At 47.6% G+C, this 26265-nt stretch overlaps 1 protein-coding gene across 1 annotated transcript in view; it reads left to right on the top strand.

Moving 5' to 3' along the window:
- Window positions 1–26265, top strand: part of USH1C (USH1 protein network component harmonin) — a 51427-nt gene that overhangs the window by 9072 nt on the left and 16090 nt on the right. The window contains exons 4-17 of the mRNA XM_042782783.1: window positions 3530–3597; window positions 5707–5850; window positions 5991–6129; window positions 10186–10294; window positions 10426–10450; window positions 10661–10718; window positions 11030–11124; window positions 12552–12636; window positions 14859–14918; window positions 15066–15122; window positions 15403–15545; window positions 16839–16904; window positions 17383–17507; window positions 22802–22851. Of these exons, the coding sequence (XP_042638717.1) occupies window positions 3530–3597; window positions 5707–5850; window positions 5991–6129; window positions 10186–10294; window positions 10426–10450; window positions 10661–10718; window positions 11030–11124; window positions 12552–12636; window positions 14859–14918; window positions 15066–15122; window positions 15403–15545; window positions 16839–16904; window positions 17383–17507; window positions 22802–22851 (1224 nt within the window). The remainder of the gene's footprint in view (window positions 1–3529; window positions 3598–5706; window positions 5851–5990; window positions 6130–10185; window positions 10295–10425; window positions 10451–10660; window positions 10719–11029; window positions 11125–12551; window positions 12637–14858; window positions 14919–15065; window positions 15123–15402; window positions 15546–16838; window positions 16905–17382; window positions 17508–22801; window positions 22852–26265) is intronic.

Genomic DNA, 26265 nt, shown 5'->3' with positions numbered 1-26265 from the left:
CCAGGGGCTCTGCAAGCATTATTTGCCTTCCCCTTTTGTTCCCATTGACTGCTAACCAGAAGACTGGTGGTTAAAACCCACCAGCCACTCACTCCTCAGAAGGAAGGTTGAGCAATCTCCTTCCGTAGTGATACTGCCTCAGAAACCCAAGGAGAGGTCACTGTGAGTTGGGTCTGACTTCACGGCAGTGTGTTTGGTTTCTTTTTTGTTTTTTGTTCCCATGATACCGTTTCTCCCATCTGATTTATACAGGCACACCAGCAGTCAGGGAAATGGACAAAGTCAAACAATATTTATTTATTGTCTACTTAACATATGTTAGGAGTCCTAGTGGCACAGTGGCTTAGTGCTCAACAGCTAACCAAAAGGTGGGCAATTTGAACCAACCAGCCATTTGGCAGGAGAAACATGTGGCAGTCTGCTTCCATAAAGATTACAGCCTTGGAAACCCTATGGGACAGTTGTAGCGTTGCTGTGAATTGGAATTGGCTCAATGGTGACAGGTTTGGTTCTTTGGTACTATTTATTAGGCATTAGGGGGGTGATGTAACACTTAAGCACTTGGTGCTGATCAAAAGGTTAGCAGTTCAAACCCACCCAGTAGCTCCACAAAAGACCTGGCAATCTGCTTCTATAAAGATTATAGCCAAGAAAACCCTATGGGGCAGGTCTATTCTGTCACTTGGGATTTCTATGTGTGAAATCAACCTGATGACACCTAACAACAATAATAATAACAGGGGCTTAGAACATACAGATCTCATCCCTTCCCTCACAGAGTTTTCTGCCTAGTGAAGAAAATGGACAAACTTACACACAAGCAAGCTTTTAATTACAAACAGTGATTTGATATAACCAAAGAATTTAAAAACTTCCAGGGTGTGAGAGGGGGCTTCTATATAGGTAGATGGACAAAGAAGACATCTCTGGGAAGGGGACGAGCTATGCACGGAAGGGGAGAGCATTCCAGGTAGAGGGAAGAGTTGACACCAAAGCCCTGAGGCTGGAGAGAGTTTGGCCTGTGGGAGAACTGAAAGGAGGCCCATGTAGCCGTGAAGAGTACTGGGAGACAAGGTTGGGCTTTGGTAAGTCAAGGTGGGGAGTTTGCATTTGGATTTTGTTTTATGTATAATTGTTGTTGTTGTTGTTAAGTGCCGTCGAGTCGTTTCCGACTCATAGCGACCCCATGCACAGCAGAATGAAACACTGCCTGATCCTGCGCCAGCCCCACAATCCCTGCTATACTTGAGCCCGTCATTGCAGCCACCGTGTCAATCCATCTCGTTGAAGGCCTCCCCCTCTTTTGTCGACTCTCCACCCTACCAAGCATGACATCTTTCTCCAGGGAATGGTCCCTTCTGACAACATGACCAAAATAGGTGAGACGAAGTCTGGCCATTCTTGCTTCCAAGGAGCATTCTGGCTGCACTTCCTCCAGGACAGATCTGTTAGTTGTTTTAGCAGTCCATGGTACTTTCAGCATTCTTCGCCAGCACCACAACTCAAAAGCATCAACTCTTCTTCGGTCTTCCTTATTCATTGTCCAGCTCTCACATGCATACGAGGCGATTGGAAATATCGTGGCTTGTGTCAGGCGCACCTTAGTCCTCAAGGAGATATCCTTGCTCCTCAGCACTTGATACAGTTCCTTCGCAGTTGCCTTTCCCAATGCTACATGTCGTCTAATGTCCTGACTGCTGCTTCTGTTGGCATCGATTGTAGAACCAAGCAACGTGAATTCTTTGACAACCTCAATCTTCTCTCCATTTATTGTGATGCTGCTCATTGGTCCAGTTGTGAGGATTTTTGTTTTCTTTAGATTGAGATGTAATCCATACTGCAGACTGTATTCTTCAACCTTCATCATCTAGGCATAATTAGAGGCTTTTAAGCAAGCAAGTGACATGACCTGATTTATATTTTTTAAAGACATCTTTGGCCCTTGATCCCAGAAGTTTAGAATTTTTCTCTGTTCAGATTCCATCATAGCCAAGTGTGGACATCCTAGCCTGGTCTTGGTGAAGTCCCCCACTCCTCTCATCCAGGTCCAGGCAGAGTGAGTAGAGATAGTCCCAGGCTGGCTCCTCATAGAATGGGCTCTTAGAGGTACCCACTTAAGTGGTATGTGCAAGAGCCCAGGCAAACCCTAAGATTTAGTGCCACTTACTCAAGAACATGTTCCCCTCTCTCATCTTCTGGCTGGCTGGGAGCCCCCTGCCTAGAGGAGAAGGGCAGAGAGGTAAGAGAAGGCAGGAGTGCCCATGGTGGAGCAGATGGGGTGAATGTAAGTCCAAGCCATGAGCCAGTAGAGAACGGGCCTCTTAGATTGTTCTCATCTTCAATGAAATGCTTGGACTGATTTTAGAACAGAGCTGTGGGGGTGGTACTGCCAGGTGGAGACCAGAAATCTGCATCTGTACCCCCACTCAGGCCAGAAAATCCAAGGGCTGGGATTTCCTAAGGGTTGTGTTGGGGCAGACAGACTATTCCCTAGTCCTCAGAATCCTGAAAGAAAGGCAAGGCTGCTCTGGCTTTCTTCTGAGAGCCAACCAGGTGGGAGCCTGCATCTCCACCATCAGCTTCTTATTATGAGTGATTGAACCCTGGATCAAACTGTTGTGCCTGGAGGCTGGGGAAGGGACCCAAAGACCCCTTGCCTCCACCTTACTCTGTTACTCAGACTTGGTCAAAAGAGAGAGCCCAAGGGTGTACTGGATGGAGAGTCACACTGTGCTGTCCCAGGGAATAGAATTTGGGGCACCTGGCTCATCTAGTCCCCTGGGATTGAGGTGCTAATGAAATAGCACCTGAACTTGACCTTGGAGTCTTAGCCATTGACGTCAGCAAAGTTGAAATGATGTAACCTGACTCTCCCTGTGGAGGGGATGATCAGGGGCCTGAGGAGGGAAAGGAGTGGCCTGGAGGCTGACCAGTGGACAGAACTCAAGGTCATCCCAGCTTAGTCCGGGACAGGACAGAGTGGAGTCCCGCTGGCATTGGGGGTCCCAGAAAAACTAAGAGGTGGGGTGCTTCCGGTGGGTGGGATGTGTTATCTGAGTGAGTGGCCTAAATCCTTTCTGAAAGCATTCATCCGACAGTACAGTCACCACCAGGTAAGAAAATGGGCTTCTTCCAGGTGGGGCAGTTGACATTAGCTTTGCCACTCCTGGACATAGGGTGACATACTATGGGGGAATGGCAGCACTACCATAGGGATGCATTGCTGTCATGTGGGGGTTCATGTGTATACACATGTGTGTGTTTCTCTGTGTGTGTGCATGTCACCCCACCAGGCTTAGCCTGGCCGCATCTGGATATGTAGTTACTCCTGTGGCCACGTTGGGGTGGTCTGCATGGGTCTGATATTCTGAGGTCCCAGGGACAGAATGGCATCTGGCCTCCCCCCTCTCCTCACATCCCCAGCCCCGAGGAGATGCTGGGGAGGTCCCTGTGGATGGTTTCCTTTTCCCTGGGGTGTGCTAGGGGGCTGCTGGGCCTGGGGCTATAATTCTGCCCTTGGATTTTCTAGGTGGATTTTCTGATTGAAAATGATGCCGAGAAGGACTATCTCTATGACGTGCTGCGAATGTACCATCAGTAAGTGTGTGTTGGGTCTGGTTCCCATGGGCCACCGGCTGCCTCTGCCTCTAGGAAGCCCTGGGATGAGTTGTTCTAAGAGACAGGAAGACCTCTCCCTTCCATCATGGGGATCTCAGAGGTTCTCAGTCCTCCTGGGAATCAAACGAACACATCATTCACTTATTTCAGCAAATACTTATGGCATGTGCTTTGTGCTTGGCTCTGTGCTGAGGGCTGGAGATACACTGTGAGCAAGACAGACTAGCACCTGCTGTCTGTCAGGTGGCTCACAGTCTGATGGGGTAGGCTGTCAAGTAGCCAGATAGGCTCAGTGCTGAGACAGAATAAGAAATGCCTTGTGTCAGATGTCTTTCATCACCCACTTGCTTTTTCATTCATTCAGCATACATTTACCAGCCCCTGCCACTTGCTGGGCATCATGCAGGATCCAGAAATAAGTAAGATCCAGCCTCTTTCCTCAAGTAATCTACATCCTAGTGTGGGGAGGTGGACAGACCCTACACACACCAAGGACTCTAATATAATTTACAATGAAATAACCAAGTAGAGGTAAGAGCAGCGTAGTGTAGTGGTGTGAAGAAAGGATTTTTCACTTTTAACTGTGGGGGAAAGGACCAGGAAGGCTTGAGCTAGGTTTTAAAGTATAAGAATAATTTAAAAAGAAAGAAAGGAAGGGAAGAAATCCTTAAACCCTACAATAGTGCTTGCCCCCAAACAAGGAAATCTAGGTCCATTAACAAAAAGTACAAAATAATCCCCTACTTGGAGTCCTACTGCTTTCCTTCCTGCTGTTGCAGCACTGTTGTTCATTGCTCTCGAGTTGTCTCTGACTCATGGTGGCGCCATGTACAGCGGAACGAAATGGTGCCCAGTCCTGCACCACCTTCTTGGTTGTTGGGGTGCTCAAGTCCATTGTTGAAGTCACTGTGTATTTTGAGTGCCTTCCAATTTAGGAGACTCATCTTCCAGCACTTTGTTGGAAAATATTCTATGGTGATCCCTAGGGTTTTCATTGATTGTCAGGCCTTCCTAGTCTGTCTTACTCTGAGCTGTCACTTTGTCATGCTGTCGTGGCTTGAATGTTGCTGTGATGCTGGAAGCTATGCCACCAGTATTTCAAATACCAGCAGGGTCACTTATGGCAGACAGGTTTCAGTGGAGCTTCCAGACAAGGACAGACTAGGAAGAAAAGTTTCAGCCCTAGTTCTACTTTATTCTCAGTGGCTTTTTCCTTCATTTTCCTGATATTGATCTCAGGGAAGGGCAATCCAGGATGAAGGATCAGCATTGGCAAAGGCGTGGAAGCATGAGAGCACAAGCTGTGACTGGGGAACAAGAGTATTCCAGAGAATAGAACTTGGGGTACACAAAGATCATAAATATCTACAAGACGGAAGGAAGGTTGGGCAATCTACTTCCATGGTGATACCACCTCGGAAACCCAAGGAGGGGTCACTATGAGTCGAATCTGACTCGATGGCAGTGCGTTGTTTGTTGTTGTTGGAGAAGTCTGGAGAGACAGATCAGGGAGGGTCCTAAGCCTGCCAGGGAGAATGGACTTTGTCCCTGGGAAGTAGGGAGCCACTGAAGAATTTTGAGAAGGGGAGTGACTTACATGTAGACAAGATGATGAGGAAGGCAACAGGCAGCTGGAGAAGTGGAGGCCAGTGGGGCTGAGGGTCTGAATAGGGTGAAAGGAGACATGTGAGAGAGATTGTGGAATTTACAGAGCTTAGCAGCACATCAAAAGTGAAGACAAGGATGTGAGAGGCATCATCAACATCTCACACGTGTTTCCTGTCTGGAAGGATCCGGGGCTTCAGAACTAGGCAGAGCTGAGTTTGAGTTCTGACTCAATTTCATCTGCTAAATGGGTTAACCATCCCTAGTTCACTCATTTCCTTGTGAAACATACGTGGGAGAACAAAGTTTTTTCCAAGCACTGGACCAAGTTAAGGGCTCAGGAAGAGTGACTGCTTCCTTTTCAAGAGAGTTCTTCAGGTTCCAGTGAATGGGACCCAAGCCAGGGCTGCTCCCTCTGGAAAGCCGTGGCTCCCAGGGGTCATGCCTGAGGTGAGGCTCCAGGCACCCCCGGTGTCTCCACAGGACCATGGATGTGGCTGTGCTGGTGGGAGACCTGAAGCTGGTCATAAATGAGCCCAGCCGCCTGCCACTGTTTGATGCTATCCGGCCCCTGATCCCGCTGAAGCACCAGGTGGAGTATGACCAGCTAACGCCCCGACGCTCCAGGTATGGACTGTGCAGCAGAGCTAGAGGCAGGGATGGGAGAGGTCACCCTGGATAGGGTGGACAGACCCTCACTAGTAGATGGGGCAGGCCTGGCAGTTGGGCCCGAACTTGGGCCATCATCATCCTCTCCTTCATGGCAGAAAGCTGAAGGAGGTGCGTCTGGACCGTCTGCACCCTGAAGGTCTTGGCCTCAGTGTCCGTGGCGGCCTCGAGTTTGGCTGTGGTCTCTTCATCTCCCACCTCATCAAAGGCGGTCAGGCAGACAACATCGGACTCCAGGTGAGTGAGCAGACATAGGGGTGGGGGGCAGGGCTTCAGGCTTCCTGACTGTCCTTTCAACTCAGCAAGCCAACCATGTAGTGCATGGTCACCCTACTTTTCTGAGCCTTTGTGAAAAAAGAAGTTGACACATCCTGGCAGGTTTGCACAGATTCACAGAAATTCTTCTACAGGCATTTGTCTGTTTTCTTGAGTCAAGCTGGGAACCTGGTTGTGGCTTCCTAACCAAGCTGCTGCCACACTTCACCCTGTTCCCTGCTTCTCGAAACTGGAGCAAAATAATGTTCTGGCACCTGCAGCTATTACCAGAAGGGAAAAAGAAAGCACAGGGCAGTGTGATGCTTAAGAGCATAGGCCTGGTGCTGCATTGCTCCATTTCAAATCTTGACTTTATTGTTCATTCACTATGAGACTGGTGAAATTGCTTAGCCCTGTGCCTCAATTTCCTCATCCGTAAAACTATCATCATTAGTTTCTTTTGCATTGTCTCCGACTCATGGTGACCTAGTATAATGGTATGAAATGCTGCCTGGTCCTGCTCCACCGTCATGATGACTGGCATCTTTGAGTCTGTATCCTTGCAGCCAATGTATAGTGCCTCCCAACCATGGGGGCTCAACTTCTAGCACTGCATCCGACAGTCTTCTGTTGTGAGCCATAAGGTTTTCACTGGGTCATTTTCAGAAGTAGCTTTCTAGGTCTTTCTCCCTAGTCTGTCTTAGTCCGGAAGCTCTGCTGAAACCTGTTCACCATGGGTGATCCCTTCTGGTATTTGAAATACCAGTGGCATAGCTTGCAGGATCATAGCAACACACAAGCCACCACAGCACAACAAACTGACAGATGGGTGGTGATGGCTATGAAAAAGGGATGGTGATACTACTACCTACTTCATGGTTTTACAAGGAATCAATGAATTAATACTGTAAAGTATTCTTAACAGTGCCTGACACATAAGTGCTGTGTGTTTGTTAAACAAAGAGCTGAAGATGTGATTAATAAACACCTGTAATGTGCCAGGGAAAGTGCTCACTAGCAGTTCTTACTACATGCAGGGTGTATCTCCATTTGATAGAGTTGTTAATAGAGGTTCAGAGACTTAGCTGGAGTCACAAAAGCTATAAGTGGCAGACCCATGGTTTGAACTCGCATTGCCTGATTGCCAAGCCCAGGGCTCTCTCTTCAGCACCCTCAGGGTCCCCACACTTCAGTGTCTGAGCAGAAATGGTCAGTTCTCCAAGCCTCGCTCTTCCCAGAGCCCAGAGCTGTGTTATGTGTGTCCAGATAAAGGAGGCCCTCCCACCAACTCCCTGAGCTTTCAGAGTGTCTTTTACCAACATCTCAATCCAGGCTGCCAAGCTAGGGGCTTCAAGGGGCTCACCGGTTAATGGGCAAGACACTGCAGAGTGGGGAGTGGAAACAGGGAGCTGACAGACACCGCTTTGTTCTAAATCCCTGTCTCACGGCTCACCGGGGGCGTCTGAAATTTCAGCCCCTTCATTGTTCCCCTCTGCTCCGGCACATTTTCCAGCCCAGAAATGCAGCCAGAGAACACGCATAATGAGCTCCTCTCCTGGAGACAGCTGAGGCCCATTTTATTCCCCCTGGGCAAGCTTTCTTCTCAGGACAAGCATTTCTCAGCAGTGTGTCGCTGAGAGCATCACATTTTATTGAAACTTAAGAGTTTCACCTTCCTGGCTGTTGCTTATGTGTTATGGACCCTTTCACAGACTGACGGGCTCATGTCTTCTTTCTACTGCTGTCCCTCAGATCGCCATGTCATTATAGCCCCTGCACAAAGGTCTTTTCTGCAGGGCTCCATACGGGAGGGGAGAGAAAGGGAGAGGAAAGTCGATCCTGCAACCTGAGCCAGGGCCTGTGTGGGAATGGTTGGGACTGGGGTCCTGGATAAATTCCCCTTAGGAATAAGACAGGGAACTTCACTCAGAGGAACTTTGGGGGGGAAAAGCCTGTATCCATTAACCTGTCTAGAGTTCATATTTCTGGAGAGATCTTATGCCTGAGGGCAGCTGGGAGAAGCTTCTAGAAGGCAGGAGATGAGCAGGTTCAGGCACAGCCTGGCAGGGCTGAAGTCCTTGTGCTGATTTGATCTGTGAGGCTGGGCCCTGGGTGGGGGGCTTGGTCCCTCTAATAGGACCAGGCCCTGGGATTCCATCCTTCTGCTGGAAATGTGTTAGATGCTTGTAAATTGCATGGTGTCTTACCCTACTCCATTTGCTCCGCACAGGGCAGCCTGTGCTGCACAACTTGCTGTGTAGTCTAGAATGATTCTCTGTGCCTCGGTTGTCCCAGCTGTAAAACGGATAGAGTAATCCCTGCCTTTCCTGTGGGAATCAAGGGCTCTGACGGGTGGCAAGGGTCCAGAGAAGGCAGGATGTAGGAATTCCAGCCAAGGTTTGCCACATGCCATTCTGTTCTGCTTCCAGACACCCGAGAGAAAATGCTTCAGAGTCAGGGAGACCTGACTTCAAATCCCAGCCACACTACTTCCTAGCTGAGTGACCCTGAGCAGCAAGTCACTTTACTGCTCCATGCTCCGGTTTCCTCATTTGATTAGCAGGGACACAGATTCCTGCCCTGCAGGGTTGTTGAGAAACGTAGGTGCAAGAAGCTAGTGGTGACCAGAGTGCTCCAGCTGTCCTCCTTACATTTGATGTCCCCAGAAACTAGAAGGTTCTTTAGTGAATGGTTTCCTGTTACACCTTCTGAGCCCCTCACCACTCTCGTCTGGTCCTTGAGAAGATTGAGGTCTGTGCCAGGTAGAGGAGGGAAGTGGTTTAGGTGGCAATAATGAGAAGGTGACTCTGTAAGGGTGTTGGAGAGGGTAGGAGTTAGCCTAGAGGACCACTCGGAGGCAGTGTGCCCACCCTACCCCCACCCAGACACCACAGAGAATCAAGCTGCATCCCCCACATGTACCTTGCCACCAAGTCTCAAAAGGGTCAGCATGCATGGCCTGCACTGGCCGCAGATTAGAGAGCAGCATACAGGTTTTGCTGTGTGATCTTGAACAAACCATCATCTTTCAGAGCCTTGTTTCAGCCGATCTCCAAGGGTCCTCCCAGTTCTACTGTTACCACATGAGGAGCTTCAGGATTGAGCCCCAGGGCCAAGGTACTTGGAGGAGGGAAAGGCATTGTCCAGCAGGGGGCCATGTCACCATGGATCTGTATCCTGGGCTAGAGGGCAGGCTTCTGAGCCCCCATCTCTCCTAATCTGCTGTGTCCCCAACACTGAGAAGAGGGGTCTGAGCAGAATATTTAGAGTTCAAGCCCAACTAACTGTAACAATGACAACAATTTATTGAACACTTACTGTGTGCCAGGAACTGGCTGGCTTTCATGCACAAGCTCATTTAATTCTTACAGCAACCGCATTATTCCCCCATTTTACACATGAGGAACACTGAGGCTCAGAAAGTTCAAGAGACTTGCCCAAGATCACATAGCTAATAAGAATAAAAGCTGGATTCAAACCCAGGACATCTGATGTCTAAGCCCTGTGCCCATTCTCTGTTCTTGGCTTGCTCCAAAGTAGAAATTCAGAGTTCAGGGTGGTGGCAGAGTTCAAATGTTCATTGAGTTTCCATAGCATGGAAAAAAGATTGTGTGTGTGTGTACTCTAGCTAGCATCATGGACGTTCCGCATTCCAACTCAGTTATAGTGTTGTAGCAATTAACAGAAATGGGGGAGCCTGTTTCTCAGGGGTGAAGTGGCACAGAGTCCAGCAAAGACTCCTTGAGGCTGGATGAAGGGGTCATCTTTGCATGGGTTCCAGAACCTGGTGGTGCCTCAATGCAAAAGGGACATCAGAGTGAGGTACAGAGTCCTGAGTTCTACTTCCAGCTCTGCTACCCACTCACTGTGCCAACACTGCCTATATTGGTCTCCCCATCTGTAAAATGGGACAGAAAGACTGCTTGAAAGTGCCACCTGCCCTGGGCTTCCTGAGGCTGATGGCGGTGGGCTGCTTGTGGTGAAGCTCCAGAGTACATGGCAAGATCTTTTACCTCATTCCCTCTGTCTGTGGCCAAGGTAGGGGATGAGATTGTTCGGATCAATGGATATTCTATCTCCTCCTGCACCCACGAGGAAGTCATCAATCTCATCCGCACCAAGAAGACTGTGTCCATCAAAGTGAGACGTGAGTGAGGAGGCCAGGAGGCAGGGGTAGGTGGTGGTGGGGTGGGGTGGGGTGGGCAGCAGGGTACCCAGATCCTGGGGAAGAAAGGATGACAGAGCAGCCATTCTAACTCCGGGGCCTTTCTCCCACAGATATAGGCATGATCCCAGTGAAGAGGTAAGCAGGACCCAGCCCCTCCAGGCAGACTCTTTCTCATGGGTTCAGGATCCTGGGGTCAGCCCTAAGGACTCACCCTCTTAAATCCCAGGCCAGCACTGCTCTTGGGCCAGTGGTGGTTGGGACTCTAGATGTGGGTGATCTGAATTTAGGTCTGGTGCCTTAGACATCTCTCCTTAATATCCCCCTTTCTATTTTCCCTCTCATCAGTTCTCCTGACGAGACCCTCAAATGGCAGTATGTGGATCAATTTGTGTCAGAATCCGGGGTAAGGGCCCAGACTACCTGTGATGGTGTCTGGGTAGGATGGTCTTTAAGAAGGGACAGCTGCTCCTGAAAGAAGGGCTTACTCTGAGGATGTGGCTTCAGGGATTTCGCACAAAACACCTCCCCACCCCCACACAACTCCGAGCTGATTGACAAAACCACACCCAGACTGCTGCTGTGGGACTATGGGCCCTCAGCCAGGCCTGCCTGGTTCAGACCCCCTTCTGCAGGACAGAGCCACGATCAGGCCTATGTGGGTACAACAGGGCTTACTACAGACACTTAGTAACCCTGTTTCTATTCCTCTTCCAGGGTGGGCAGGGGACCCTGGGCTCCCTTGGGAGTCGGGAAAACAAGGAGAAGAAGATCTTCATCAGCCTGGTGGGTTCCCGGGGCCTTGGCTGCAGGTGGGTAGCAAGCACATCCTGGGCTCACTCCTGGCCGTAGACTGCAGTAGACCCCTGTCAGCTTTCTCCTCTCACTGCTGCCCCTGCAGAGATACTTGCCCACTGGTGATGGTACATATTGGTACCTCATTTCCCCTCTGGGCTTCACAGTAGCCCTGCAAAGGCCTGTGGGACAGCTCTAACAGGCCCCATTTTAAAGATGAGGAAACTGAGGCCCAGGGGCAGGGCCAAGTCCCTTCGGTGGGCCCTTGAGTCAGTATTCAAGAGGCCTGATCAAATGGTCATCTGTGTCACAGTTCCCTTGTCACTTACTACTTTGTGGCTCTCCTTAAAGCCTAGGGAATCCAAGCTGGCATCAGGTCAGAGGATGCTCTAGTTATGTCCACAGGTGCTATAGTCACCCTGATCTCGGTTCTAGCCCTGCTCTGCCCCTTATGAGCTCTGGAACCTTGGATTAGTTACTTATTTACCATGCTGAGCCTCAGTTTCTCCCTCTATGAATTTGGAATGATAATACCCACATCACAGGACTGTTGTGAGAAACAATGAGATGACAAAAGCAATGTACCAAACTTAATGTCTTGTTGGTAGGAAGCAGTTGGTAAACATTAGCTATTATTATTTAAGTTACATATTCTTACAATTTCTATTCATTTGCGTTTATTTGACACTTTTGTGCCAAGCATAAGTGGTAAAAATTTCCTTCTTTCTAGGAGATTACAGTCTCAGAAAGACTCCAATAACATTAATATTTAAAGAATAGGGTAACAGGGACTATAATGAAGCTTTATTTTGGGTCAGGGATGGCAAATAGATTTCCTGTCCTATGCTATCTCTAATCAATTAGTAGTTATATCAGTTATATTGATATAGTTAGTTCTGCGTGGGGTACTCCTTTGAAAAGGATTCTAAGGCTGTTTCCTGCATTGGTAAGAGAGTGCTGTGATGGATTAATGATGTCTGCCACAGATCTAGGAGGGGAGAATGACAGCATATGTCATCCTTCCTATAGTTGTTTTAGGAGTACTGAGAAGGGAAAAACTAGCTCAGTCTTGAATAAGGAGTTTGATGAAAGGCTTATAGAGGACAGCAGTTGAATCTTAAGGAATGAATAGGAAATTGCCAGAAAAAGAGAAGAAACAGCATATACGGGATAATAAGTGAGAGGTTGGGTGGGAGGAATTGCAAGTAGTTTGCTGTGGCTGTTGCTCAGAGAAGCAGTGGCGATGAGGCTAGAGAGACAGACAGTGCAGGGTCTTGAGTAAAAAGCTCAGGGATTAGCAAGCATCCTGAAGGACTGGAGCACTGGGCACCATATGGGTCTTCTGGAGCCCAGGCAGAGGGACAGAACATCGAGAATGAGCAAGTGCCGCAGTGGATGAGAGGCAAGGTGCAGACCCTCACCTATATTTCCATTTCTCTCTCAGCATTTCCAGCGGCCCCATCCAGAAACCTGGCATCTTCATCAGCCACGTAAAGCCTGGCTCCCTGTCTGCTGAGGTTGGGTTGGAGGTATGTGATCCTGGGCCATCCCCCAGGGGGGTCCCAGCAGAGCACGAGGTCACACAGTGATGGAAACCTGTGCCTTGCTCCACAGCTCTCTCTCGGCAGTCCTGGCTGGTGATTCTTCCCCAACCCTCAAGGGAAGCCTTCACAGAGGGGGTGACATTTGACCAACTTTGCCAACCCTGATAAGCTTTAGTCCTGAGCTAAGAATGTAGTAATAATAATCAAAAAAGTTGACATTCAGTGAGTGCTTACTCAGACCCAGTGTCCTAAGTCCTTTAAACTTTACCTGAACTCTGAGAATTAGGTTCAATTATGACTCTCATTTCACAAATGAAGAAACAGAGACCCAGAGAGATTATATGATTTCTCCAAGATCATGTACCTAGGATGGTAGGGCTGGGATTTAAAGGTAGAGCCAGAACTCCTAATTTCTATGGGAAACTTACTTCATGTTTTTGTGCTTTGGTTTCCTGACCTTTAAAATGGAGATAATAATAGCACCTTCCTCCTAGGGTTGTTGTGTGTATTAAATGAATTAATGCATATGCTTAGAAATTTTCCTGGCACATAGTAAGTTATTAGTGGATGTTAGCTATTTCAGCTATTATTGATATAGTTAGGTTCCAAAGACCAAGTCGTTACGTGAAAATGGAGGATGAATACTTCAATACGGAACTGTCAAATTACATCATTACGGGGAGTGTGCCCATGACCATGTATAGAGTTGGCAGACAATGTTTCTACAGGTGTATTTGTATGTTCTGTAGGAATTTCCAGATGTATAGTAGAGCTGTCAAGGGACAAGGCTGTAGTCACTTCTTGGCCGTAGCCAGCTACCCAGAGGGAATCAGTAGTTGGACCTGTGGGCTCAGGACCATAGTTGCAGGGGACATCAAGCTCAATTGGCATAACATACTACACAAAAACGTTGTTCCACATCCTACTTTGGTGAGTAGTGACTGGGATCTCAAAAGCTTGCAAGCAGCTATCTAGATGCAACGATGGGTCTCTCCTCATCCAGAGCAAACAAGAATGAAGAAAATCAAAGATACATGGAATCAATTAGTCCAGGGGACTGGTACACCATGCAATCCTCAGCCTATACTACTGAGACCAGAAGAACTAGATGGTGCCCGGCTACCACTGTCAACTACTCAGAGGGAGATCTGTGTAGGAGATCCTGGATAGAGTGGGAGAATAATGTGGAACAAAACTCAAAGTCATTTAAAAATAAGTAAATAAATAAAGAGACCAGGTTTGCTGGCCTGATAGAGCCTGGTGGAACCCCTGAGACTATGGCCCCTAGCTGCCCTTCAGGTCTGGAATTGAACCCACTCCTGTGGCTTCTAGCCAAACAAAACACAGGCATATAGCTGAACATTTACATTAGCTAGATACACTCCATGGAGAGATCAATCATAGGAGAATAGAAGGGCTATGTATGCACAGGGAGACAGCTTGGGGGGCAGGAGCACATGGGAAGGAAAGACACAGGGAAGAGGTAACTATGGAGAGGAAGTGGGAGGAGAATTGTTGCATTGTGGGAGACTGCAGTCAATGTCATGAGACAAAGTGTACGTGAACTGCTGTATGGAAGATGAATTTGCTCTGTAAACTTTCACCCAATCACAATAAATTATTTTTAAAAAAACTACATCATTACATAACTGCCAAATTTCATCATTACATAACTGGCAAGGTACATCATTATATAACTGCCAAACCACTGCAAATCCTGGCCCAGGCAAATTGACGCATAACCTTAACCATCACAGCCAGTGTTACTCTTGCCTCACATCTTGGCACTCGTTATTGCCACATGTGTGTCATCAATGCACAAAATAGTCAGTAGATTTTTTTACTATTGTCATAAATGCAAAATGTTGGATAACAAGATAGTCGATAAGCAAGAGGTAGGTGTATTCAATACTGCCTCTGTTATATCAGTCTACAAACTGATCGTTAAAGCAAATGTTAAAAATTCAGCCAAAGAAATGAACCTCTGATGGTAAAATATTGCAGCTGATGAGAGGTATAGGTTGAGTGGTGCCAGGGTGAGCTTCGGGCTCCATCAGAGCGTTCCAGCTCCTCTATTCATCAGGAAGAGTTGAGGCATAGCCATTTGAAGGCCTGACATATGACTCTGACCCCCTGGGGGAGCCCTTCCTACAGCTGAGTGCATATATAAGTAGTGCAAACATGCTGATACTTCATTTCTCCACCAGACAGGGGACCAGATTGTCGAAGTCAATGGCATCGACTTCTCCAACCTGGACCATAAGGAGGTGAGGTGTGGGGTCTTCCTCTGCTGGCCCTTACCTCCCCCTCCACTTCTCCTTCTGCACTGCCCTGGTGTCTGAGACCTTCTGTGCCCTATGCCTGGGCTGCTCTGGTCTCTCAGGCCTCAGCTGACTGGCTTCCTTTTCCCACAGGCTGTGAATGTACTGAAGAGTAGCCGCAGTCTGACCATTTCCATCGTAGCTGGAGCTGTAAGTCCAGAATGAGCTGGTGGGGACCACATGACTGTGATCTCCAGCCCCCAGCTCCTGAGATCCAGCTCTCTGTCGCACACTCCTGGGAAGAGCCCAGGGTTCCACTTCCCTAAAGCTCTGATGGAGCAAAGAGATGTTGGATCAGAGCCAGCATGAACCCCCATGCCTGACACTGAGTGCATGGTGCTGAAAGCCCACATCATGGCCCCCAAGGCAGTGGCAGTGGACACCTAGGTTCCCCGTAAGGCAGAGCCAAGGGCCTTTTTCCTCCCATCAGGGTCGGGAGCTGTTCATGACTGACCAGGAACGGCTGGCAGAGGTGCGGCAACGCGAACTACAGCGGCAGGAACTTTTGATGCAGAAGAAGCTGGCGATGGAGTCCAACAAGATCCTCCAGGAACAGCAGGAGATGGAGCGGCAGTGAGTGGGCCTGCCCTGGATACCCTTCCCTGCCATCCCGGACTGTACCACTGTCACCCTGCCTCGCTGCCTAACACCTGTGTCCTGGACCTGCTTCATTTCCTCCCCCAAGGCTTGTCCTGAAACTAAATGGGTTCAGTGGCAGGTCAGCATATCCATTCCCCTGCCTCCAGACCACCTGGCTTCTCCTTTCCTGGCCAAGAAGAGCCTCTGATTTAAAGAAAGAAGTGTGGGGGTGGGGGAGGTTATCACTGAGTCAATTCTGACTGACTCATGGCTACCACATGTCCATCAGAGTAGAACTGCATTCCATAGGATTTTCAATGACTGACTCTTTGGAAGTAAGTCACCAAGTCTTTATTCTAAGGCATCTCTGTGTGTCCTGGAACCTTCAATATTTCCATTAGGAGCTGAGTGTATTAGGCATTTGCACCACCCAAGGACTCTGGGAATAAGGAAATGAGGATCCTACTAGCAATAGCTAACATATGTTGAGCACCTACCATGTTGCTGGCATTGATTACGGCCCTGTTTATGTGACTTAATTTAATTCCTACAATAGCTCTGGGAGTTAGATGATAGTAACTCCATTTTGCTATTAAGAAGACTAAGATTGAGAGTGGTTAAGCCACATTATACAAAGTCACACATGGCTGAGCTGGGATTAACATCCAGGCAGTCTGGCTGAAGAGCTTGGCACTCTGCATAGGGCTAACAGCCTAAGGTGTTAAGAGCTACCCCACAGGGTAGTTGAGAGATGGACTGGGAGAATAAGTGGGGTGAACAGTTTATAATTCCAAAACTACTGTCAAAATCCAAATCAAGATACATTCTAGAAGCTTCCTAAGTATTTGGAGAAAGAAGGAAAAGACTTCCATCACAAAATTGCTTGGAGAACAACCCCTGTGGTACCACTGCCCACAGTCCTAGCCTTGGTTAGAGCCCTCCTTTGTCCCTGGGTCTGAGACTCTCCTCTGGGAGGAGCCTCACTACTGTCAATTACTTTATATAACTATTTGGAGGTGGGATGCATGGAGTGTGGCCCACGTGTGGACTTGCCTCCCAACTCCTACAACACAGAAACTACTCAGCAATGCCAGATGAAACCACACAAAAGGCTGGGGTGCTCACTTTATTGGAAAGCTTCCCCGACATCCAAGTCTGGTTCAGGCATTCCTGGAAGGGAGCCTGGTAAAAATATTTAGAACTATTCTCAAATCAAGAATTAGCCACAAGGAAGAGGTCAGTTTTCTTGCATAGATTGAAACATGTCAATGTGCACTTGTGTTTCAGAAGGAAAAAGGAAATTGCCCAGAAGGCAGCAGAGGAAAATGAGAGATACCGGAAGGAGATGGAACAGTAAGTGCCCTCAGCTCCAAGTTTATGTACACGTGTGTCTATGTATAGACATGAATGTGCTCACAGGAATGGAGCCAGCTGGAGAAGACCTCCAGGCCCACTTTCCTGGGCCCTCTTGTCACCCGGTGGATCCACCTTTATTTGTAGCCATTTCATAATCCTAGTAAAGTCCAACAGATTTGGGTCACTAGAACCTGTGCTGAATTGTGTGGAGTTGGTTCCGACTCATGGCAACTTTACGTGTAACAGAATGAAATGTTGCCTAGTCCTGTGCAGTCTTCATGACCATTGACCTAGTGTTGTTTAATTGGTGGCATTTGCACTCAATTTAAATACAACTCCAGAGACTTAGTTTTATTTGCTGCTACATCCCCAGCAGCTAGAATCATGAGGTTGAACCTTTTAAGGTTCTCCGGTAGGCAGATGGTGGACCTGTGAAAGTTTCAACCTTAGTCACAGGTCGGGGGTCTTATTTCAGGATTGTGGAGGATGAAGAGAAGTTTCGAAAGCAGTGGGAAGAAGACTGGGGCTCAAAGCAACAGCTGCTTTCGCCCAAAACTATCACCGCCGAGGTGCACCCAATACCTCTTCGCAAGCCAAAGTGTACGTACCATCTGCCAGGGGGTTAGGCTTCCTTCTGGGGCCTGGAGTGGGGTGTGGAGGCCTCAATAGAGATGCTAGTCTCCCTCCACTCCCTATCACTTCCTCAGGTGTCTAGTCCATGGCTCTCTGGGCCACATTTCCTTTATGGAGGGGCAGCCATGTATCAGGGCCTGTTTGCCAGGGCATCAGGGGTAAGAGGACATCCATCTGCTCTCCTTGGCCTGGAGGTCTGCTCCACATCTCCAGCTACTAGTCTCTCCCCCACAACACAAATTCAGGCGGCAGACCCCTCCCAGGGCCCTTGGGCTACTGAAGAGGGAATGGAAACCAGACAAAGACATTACTAAGAAGGAAAACTATAGATCAATTTCTCTCATGAACATAGATGCAAAACTCCTCAATAAAATATTAGCAAAGCCAATCAAACAATGTATAAAAAATTATACAACATGACTAAGTGGAATTTATTCCAGGTATGCAAGCCTGATTCAATATTCAATAGTTAATGTAGCCTATTACATCAACAGGCTAAAGAAGAAAAATCATGTATCAATACATGAAAAAGCATTTAAGAAAAACCCAACACCACCCATGATTAAAAAAAAAAAAAAAACCTTAGTAAACTAAGAATAGAAGGGAATATCCTCAACTTGGTAAAGAATATCTATTTAAAAAAAAAAAAAAGAACTCTACAGCTAACATCATACTTAATGATAAGAGACTAGATATTTTCCCCCAAGACCGAGAACAAGACAAGGATGTCCCCTCTCACTCCTCCTATTCAGTATTGTACTGGTAGTCCTCATAAATGCAGTATGATAAGAAAAGGAAATAAGAGTTAAGTTTTCTTAACTTTTAGATTGGAAAAGAAGAAAGAGGGAATGGAGAGTTGTAACAAAAGTAGAACTGGCTCATAGGATTAAAGTCTTAGTTTGTTGAGTGTCATGTCCTCTTCCTGCCTTGTGCTGAATTAGGGCTGGGGTAAAGCCAGCAGCAAAATAGAGGGGAAGCAGTTCATGTTAGAAAAGGACTCTGTTGGTCCAAAGTTGACAGACAACTGTGGTAGAAGCTTACCTGAAGTGCCCCTACCACCTACATCCCTATTCAGAGACACTTGTCATGCCACTCCAAGGACAGAGAGAAGAAGATGACTGTAAGACCCCTCCCAGCCACCACAGTCTGGTGGCTGCACCATAACCCTGGAGCCTCAGCTCCCTCTGCCTTTGCTATCTATCTCTTCTTTTCATTAGTCCTGTGTCATCATCACCTCTAGTTTCAACCCAGGCCACCACCAACTGACCCTTGTCCACCTGCTCTCAACTTCAGCTTCCAGGATGTCTCTTCAAGGGACTACTCATATCACCAGGGCAAAGCAGGATCTCAGTCTCAGTATTTTTTCAGTGGGCTAGTGGTGAGAGCCAAGAGTAAGGAAGTCTGGAGGTCATAGACTCCCAGTTGGACCTTTACCCCACTTTAAAGCTATTTTGACTTATAATTGACATAAAGCAACCTCTCCTCCAGCTTATTTTGTTCAGCTGACCTGGGAGCCCCCAGTTATGGGGTGACTCTGGACCCAAGAGCCAAAGGTCCCTATCTCTGTTATGTGGAAGCCATTTGGAATCCTGTGATAGGATCTGGACAGCTCCATCCCCAACTTTGGATCAAACTCAGGCCCTAGAGAGAAGTCAGTTTGCCAACACAGGCCACTTGGAACAAGGAAGAGGTGCAGGGCATCTGGATGGTTCTGTTTCACCCCTCCTTGGTTCAGGGTAAACTGCTCCCCGCACATTCCTTCTCGACAGTGGGAACAGTGTCATCTCATGGTCCTCTTGGAAGGACAAAGCATGCCCTCATCTACCTCCCCAGTGGCACTCAGGATTACTTGAGGATGTAGCCAGAGATAAATTCCAGATGAATAATCCATGTTTTAGACAGGCAACTAATTTGCTCTCCTGAATGAAATAGGAGCTTCAGAAGGAGAGAAATCGATTTTAATTGCTTCTCATGAAAGTAATCCTGGTCAATTTAGTACCTTCCTAGAAACTAGGTCTCAGCTTTGTTGCAAACACACCCTCTCAGGAACTATGGAAAATGAAAACCCTTTCACTAGCTGGCTATTCATTTAGTGTTTTTTAAAACCAATCAAGCTTTTTGTATAAAAGGCACAAGAACTTTTATCCTTTTCTAAAAATAAGTGTTTTCTAAGGCAGCCCCCACAAAGCACATGATTGATGACTGGAGTCTGCTGGCCTGAACGGGGGCAGCTGCTGACCATCCATCTCCATATGCATCAACAATTTAATTCTAATTTGGAGACAAGTCAGGAATGCAGTAAACCCTGGAACCAGCTCAATTCCTGCCTCTCCCCTCATTCCCAAAAGTCTGGAATGGACTTGGCTGTGTTGGGCCAGCAGGACCAGACCCCAGGCAGCTTCTCTTACCCTACCACCCTTTAATTCTGAGACCTGGTTAGCCCACAGGTTATACCTAACTCTGATTTCTGTGCCTGTGAGAGTTGGGCCCTGCATTTCTGAACAAATAGGAAAAGAGTGTGAAGCAACTATTATTTGGAAAATTATGCTATTCATCCGAAAGACAGGTGGGACTCAAAGTCCCTCCAATGCCACCTACCCCAGGGTCAATTGCTTCTCCCCACTTACCTGTGGCTGAATGGCAGGAACCCCAAAATTCCACAGAGCCTTCAAGGCCCTGGGAAACCCTGTCACAATGCCTCCCCCCCCCGACACACACACCTTCAAGAAGTTTCCTTAGCTAATGCAACAGGGGGTATGGGGAATCTTTACTAAGGAACCCAGAGCTAAAGAGGCCTTGAGAGATGCAAAGGTTTAAACAAGAGATGTCCTGTCTTTTCTTCCCATTGCTGTTGTTGTTATGTGCTGTCGAGTTAGACCCAACTCACAGTGACCCCTCCTTGGGTTTCTGATGCAGTATCACTATGGAAGTAGATTGCCCAACTTTCCTTCTGAGGAGTGGCTGGTGGGTTTGAACCTCCAGCCTCTTGGTTAATAGTCAAGTGCCTTAGGCACTACACTACTAGACCCAGTCTATTATCTCATCTCCCATCATGGACTCCATTGATGTTGAGGTTTTTCTTACCAAACTATTAAGTAATCATTTGCTTTCTCATTGTTTTATTAAATAGTCCTTGTTAGCAAGAGAACATCAGTGTTCTGATATTAAGTAAACATAATTTGAGCTGAAAGCAAAGGAACTTTTATATCTAACCTTTTCACTGGTCAATGGAGAAGTTCTTCTAAGTTTTTGGAATATTAAAAAACAACTTATAAACAGGCTTGTACATTATCTCCAGGGCCCAAAAAATGCCAGATCCAGATCAGAAGCCCCTAGAATGAATGGTTTGCTATTCATGTTTTCCTAACTACATGTGCCCCATTTACTCCTTTGGAATCTCCTCATCTTCTCAGGATCCCCAACCTCCATCTGCTGCCCATACAGCTCAGATATCCCCAGGGACCTAGATCTCCAAGGCAAGGGTGGTAAGAAGTCATCAGAAGGGTCGATTCTTCTATTGCAAGTCCTTGGTTTCAGACATCAAATACTCAGATATTCCCATCCTCCACATCACACCTCCCAACTTTCAACTAACTGCCCTGCAAAATGGTTCTCATGCTGTTGTTAGACCATTTTACAGCTAGAGAAACTGAGGCTTTCAAAATTCAAAGCACTGCATGGATCACCCCAGTGCGAAAAAAAAAACAAACCTTCACTCTGGGTTCCTGAGCCCTGTTCCTGCCACTGACATCACAGCCCCCTTGAGGAAGCTGATCAGGAGCTAGCCTGGGTAGCACTTAGAATCCTGGGAAGCACCTCTGGACCCTCAGTCTCCCGAGCCCCTCTTAGTTCACAGCTTCCTCCTTTTTTCCTGGGTAGATGATCTGGCAGTGGAGTCCGAGCTCGAGCCTGCAGACGACCCAGACGGAGGCCCAGAGGAGCAGAGAGAGCAGGTTTGCGGCCCCCGCTTTGCTGCCTAGCCTTGCTGCTCTGCTTCCCTTGCCCACCTCCTCCTGACAGCCATGCAGATGCCCTGCTGTGGGCCAGCATGTGGCAAGGACCACTGGAGTCTGTTAAGCTCCTCTGACCCCCAACTTGGGGACAGGACTCATAGCCAGGCTGATAAATCAGCCAATGCACACCAGTAGAACTGAACCACTTGCTCAGTTACTTAAATATTGCCCAAGCCCAGGTCCTTTCTTTGCTGCTCTGGTCTCTCTCCCAGGACTTTCTAGGTCTTCAGCAACTAATGTGGTCAGCACAGTAGAGGGCCTTCAGAATCCTGTTCTAGCCTCAGGCTGGTCAAGGGTAGATAATAATTTCACCTCTCTGAACCTCAGCTTCCTCATCAAGAGGATGAGGATAATAATAATAACTACACTCCTGGCCCCAGGGAGGCTCAGGTTTGGGATATTACCCCCTCATGCCCAAGGGAAGAAAGGGGGCTTGTGCTCTGGTAATCTGGCCTGGACAGAGACATGCTTTCTGGGAAGCAGATCCCCTGTCCACTCCTCCCTGAGCGTTCCTTCCCAGAGCTAGTCCCTGGCTTCTGCTTTCTCAGTTGAAAGCAGAGAACTTGGCCTGTGCTATGAGACAGGATAGTTTTGTTCTGTGTAACAGCAGTTCTAGGCGGAGACCCAAGGTCCCTTTTGTCTCAAGTCATTTTTTGGACTATGGAACCAAACATCAGTTAGGAGAAGCCTCATTCTCTTTCAATTGGGCTTTGTGCTTAGAGACTATGACTGTGAGTCACAAAAGCTCATCCTTCCACAAGGGACTTTCTCTTTGATTTTCTGGCACTGACTTCTGAAGCCGGTGTCCTGGACAGAGGCATCTGAGAGTGGTCCAAAAACCACCAAACCACTGCCATTGAGTCAGGTCTGACTCATAGCAACCCCTCCTTAGGTTTCCGAGGCAGTATCACTACAGAAGTAGATTGCCCAACCTTCCTTCTGAGGAGTGGCTGGTGGGTTTGAACCGCCAGCCTTCTGGTTAGCAGTCAGATGCCTTAGGCACTATGCCACTAGAGTTCCTAGGACCTGGGAATTGGGGCCTTTCTCAGGTGGTCTTGAGCCTGCCTTGCAACCCAAGCAAGGCCAGGTAAGTAGAGAGCCACACAGAGGGTGCAGGTTTGCTATTTGATATATTCTTCATCTCACAAAGCTACATGTTCCTTGGGGACCAGACCCCCAGCTTCTGCCTATGGATACTCTGGCTGAGCTGAACCATATCTCAACACATTGTTCTCTGTGTTCTTATAGCCTTTGGGTGGTTTTATCGTTATGATGGCAAATTTCCAACCGTCCGGAAGGTAGGACAAGTCTGGGTGCTGTGCTGGTTTGCTGCTGAGTTGCTGTGGCTTTTGGCCTTTTCCAAACTTTGTTTTTATTTCCTGTCAACTCTAACAGTGTGGCCTGACCTATTCACTTAGAGGGCTAACCCCATCTGCACCTGTTTGTTGGCCAGACATAGACTGGCAGGGCATTGTGATGGAGGCACCTTAGGGGCAAGGTGTTCATGGTATCACCAGGCACTGCTGTGTGTCAGCATAGCCCATTGGGCACAGAGCAGGCGCAGGGGCATGGCAGAAGGCTTCAGCTTTGTTCCCTTGTCTGTTAAGGCCTGCTGGGGCCAGACAGTAAAAGTCTGGGGAGGAATGTACACAGTGCAAATTATGACCACTGTGCCAGATACAGATCGTTGCCAAGGTGAAGGATGTGCTGCCTTCAGTTGGTATTTCTGTTTTAGGAATATTTCTGCAAGTGCCCAGGGTGATGCATTTTTCCAGTCTCTATGGCCTTTCATTTTCTCTCTAAATCTTATTACAGTATCTCCAGACCCCCAAAATCCTCTTGCCTTTTGTCTTTCTAAGTCATTTTGACCTTTGATTATGGAAACACTGCAGTTAATCTATGAATTGGACATTCAAAATGACTTGGTATTTGGAAATCAGGCATCAGCATAATAAATCTGGCTCATTTAAGTGTCATCACTTAACTGGTTGGCTCTTTCTGGCAAGATGTCGGTCCCCCAGAAACCACAGCACTGACAGCTGGGTGACCCCTGCCTGCAAAATGGGAATATTTCAGTTGCTGGAAAGATTCTAGCCCTTTCCTTCAACTTGTTACTGTGAAGGTAATAGATAGCAATATTATTCCTGACAGAGGTCTTTATCTAGGAGCGCAGATCATAATTTGTGTGGCCTTGGATAAACTTAGAACAGGGCACCTCAGAGGATTCCTTCCTACACTGTCACCCTCTCAGGACATCATCTCCTAAGACTGTTCTTTACATTTGACAGCTAGCTACATTGTTTAGAGGGGACATAGGCAGTGCACTGGTAGAATCCTCACCTTCCTTGCAGGATGCCTGAGTTCCATTCTCACCCAGTGCACCTCATTCACAGCCGCCATCTGTTTGCCAGTGGAGGCGTGTACATTACAATGATGCAGAACGGGTTTCAGCAGAGTTTCCAGATGAAGACAGACTAGGAAGAAAGACTTTGCAATCTCCTTCTGAAAATCAGCCAATAAAACTCTCTGGACCCCAACAGTCTGATCTGCAACCAGTCATGGAGATGACCCAAAGCGGGTAGCATTTTTTTCCTTTATGCATGAGGTCACCATGAGTTGGGAGCCAACTCTACAGCAGCTAACACCACAGTGTGGCTTAGGAGGTCTCACTGGGTTAGATCTCTCCCTTTTCTCTGTACGTTGTCTCTACTAGAATTCAACTAGAGGACAAAATACACACATTGGATTTTACTTGAATTTTTTTCCAGGCACTAATGACTATGCAAATGTAAAAGAAGTGACTTCTCTCCCATCCCCCACTCATTAGAAATCCTGTCACTTGAAAATTGTTAGTGAAGAGGTTGGGCTGGTTTTCCCCTGTTCATTAGTTCAGTCATTCTAGAAACAGCTGGCATTTTGTTTTTCACGTTTATTTCTAAAAGAGAAATTGCTTTTGGCGAAAGCAAGAGAACAACCCCCATCTGCCTCTCTGCTCAGTCTGGACCAAAACGAATAATTGCCATGAATTTAGCCAACAGCTAAAAGTGTAACAGACTAATGTCCTTCATATGGCTCTGACAATCCATCATCATTTTCTCCAGAGCCATGTGAGACAGAGTGGACCTAATGCTTTGTCTCGCAGCAGCAGGAACACTGAGTCCCCAGGTAACACAGTGTCCCTGGCCATGATTGGAAACATGTAATATCCTTTTTTGAAACCTTTTTGAAAACACAGACATGAAATGACTTCTATCCTTACGCTGGCAGTAAGTCCGTCTGGGGCTCAAAGCCCACAGGCCTGTGGCCCCACAAATGCCAGGGCCAAAAGGACCATGGTTCTTACTAAGCCCTTTCACCAAGACAGCTTCAGTAAATTACCCAGGAGTCTACAGTCTAATGGAAGAGACAGCTTCACACACAACTAACGTACTGAAGAAATAGTATGAGATCAGTGTACAATGATATAAGGCAGCATGCCCTTCTGCACCTGTAAGCAGGTTCTACTTTCTTGGGCATAGGACAGAAACTGTCTACTGCCTGCCTGCCCTACCCAGGAACTCAGGCTCCAAAATTCTACCATTAATGTTTTTAAAACCAACAGAATGGCCATTCCATTCATAGTAGTCCCTGTGGGAAACCATGCCCTTATTCTAGCAAGTTGCCATTAGGCAGAGTGTTTCTGGCTTCTAGTGGGGAATTGTTGTCTGAACCTGTAATGTGGTGACAAGTATTCATCTACGGACTGAACCATGTGTCAAGTGTACAGGGCAGGCAAGGAACCAGGCAGAACTCTGAAGCGATGAGGACCATTTTCTCAAGTGGTCCATAGACTGCTCTGGGAGGTAGATCCCAGAAGTGGCCACTACTTGTGCATGGACAGAGAGGTGAAGCTTATCTTTAGGAAAGGAGACTGGGCATGCCAATCAGAGGACCATAGAGACCCCACAGCTGTGGATGAAAGTTGTGTGTCCATTGTTGGGAATGCCAGTTTCTCATTCCTGATTTTGTATCATCATTGGATGTTGAGATGGCTCAGGGCATCTGAGAGCCATCCATTGAAGGCTTGTTGGGTGTGGGGGTAAACTCAGTGAGCATGTGAGTTTCTTTCTTCACCCAGAAATTCTTTGTGTTGACCTTTCTGCTGTCCCCTCTCTTGAGTGCTAGCTGTGTTGCATGTTGTTTGTGATGGAGGCTGACACCAACTCCTACCAGGCTCCCTGCTGCCCCCAGCTCACTGCCTTATCAGGATGCAGTAGAAGAAGTGTAGGACCTGGCAGACTCAGTTCTAAAACCTGGCACCACTTATTAGATGTTTCCATCAGGCAAGTGACTTCACCTCTCTGAACCTCAGCTTCCTCTCAAGAGGATGGGGAATAATAATAACTATCTAAGAGATAATCAGTGTAAATCCCATGGCACATAGGCAGTCTATAAATTTCCATTCTCTTCCTTAGGATATCGGGCTTTACAATCCAATCAAACAGGAAATATAAGTTTTATTTGCCCTTCCTCTCCTTCCCAAGTCCTCTCTAATCCTGACAACTTGTGTAAAGCAGCTAGGCTACTGTCGTGCCTCTGCACAGCTTCCAGTCCTGGGGTTTCTGGCTATTCTCGATTCAGGTGGGAGTGGTGGATTTAGACACCCTAGGATGAAGTGGTCTGGAGCTTCAGCATTAGAGGTAAAATCTAATGTCCCTGGCTCTCAGCTCCCA

This window comes from Orycteropus afer, unplaced genomic scaffold, assembly GCF_000298275.1.
Source record: "Orycteropus afer afer isolate SDZICR_OR568_19922 unplaced genomic scaffold, OryAfe1.0 scaffold00014, whole genome shotgun sequence".
Taxonomy (NCBI): domain Eukaryota; kingdom Metazoa; phylum Chordata; class Mammalia; order Tubulidentata; family Orycteropodidae; genus Orycteropus; species Orycteropus afer.
Note: the sequence above shows the minus strand (reverse complement) of the source record. Positions and strands in the feature narration are given on the sequence as shown.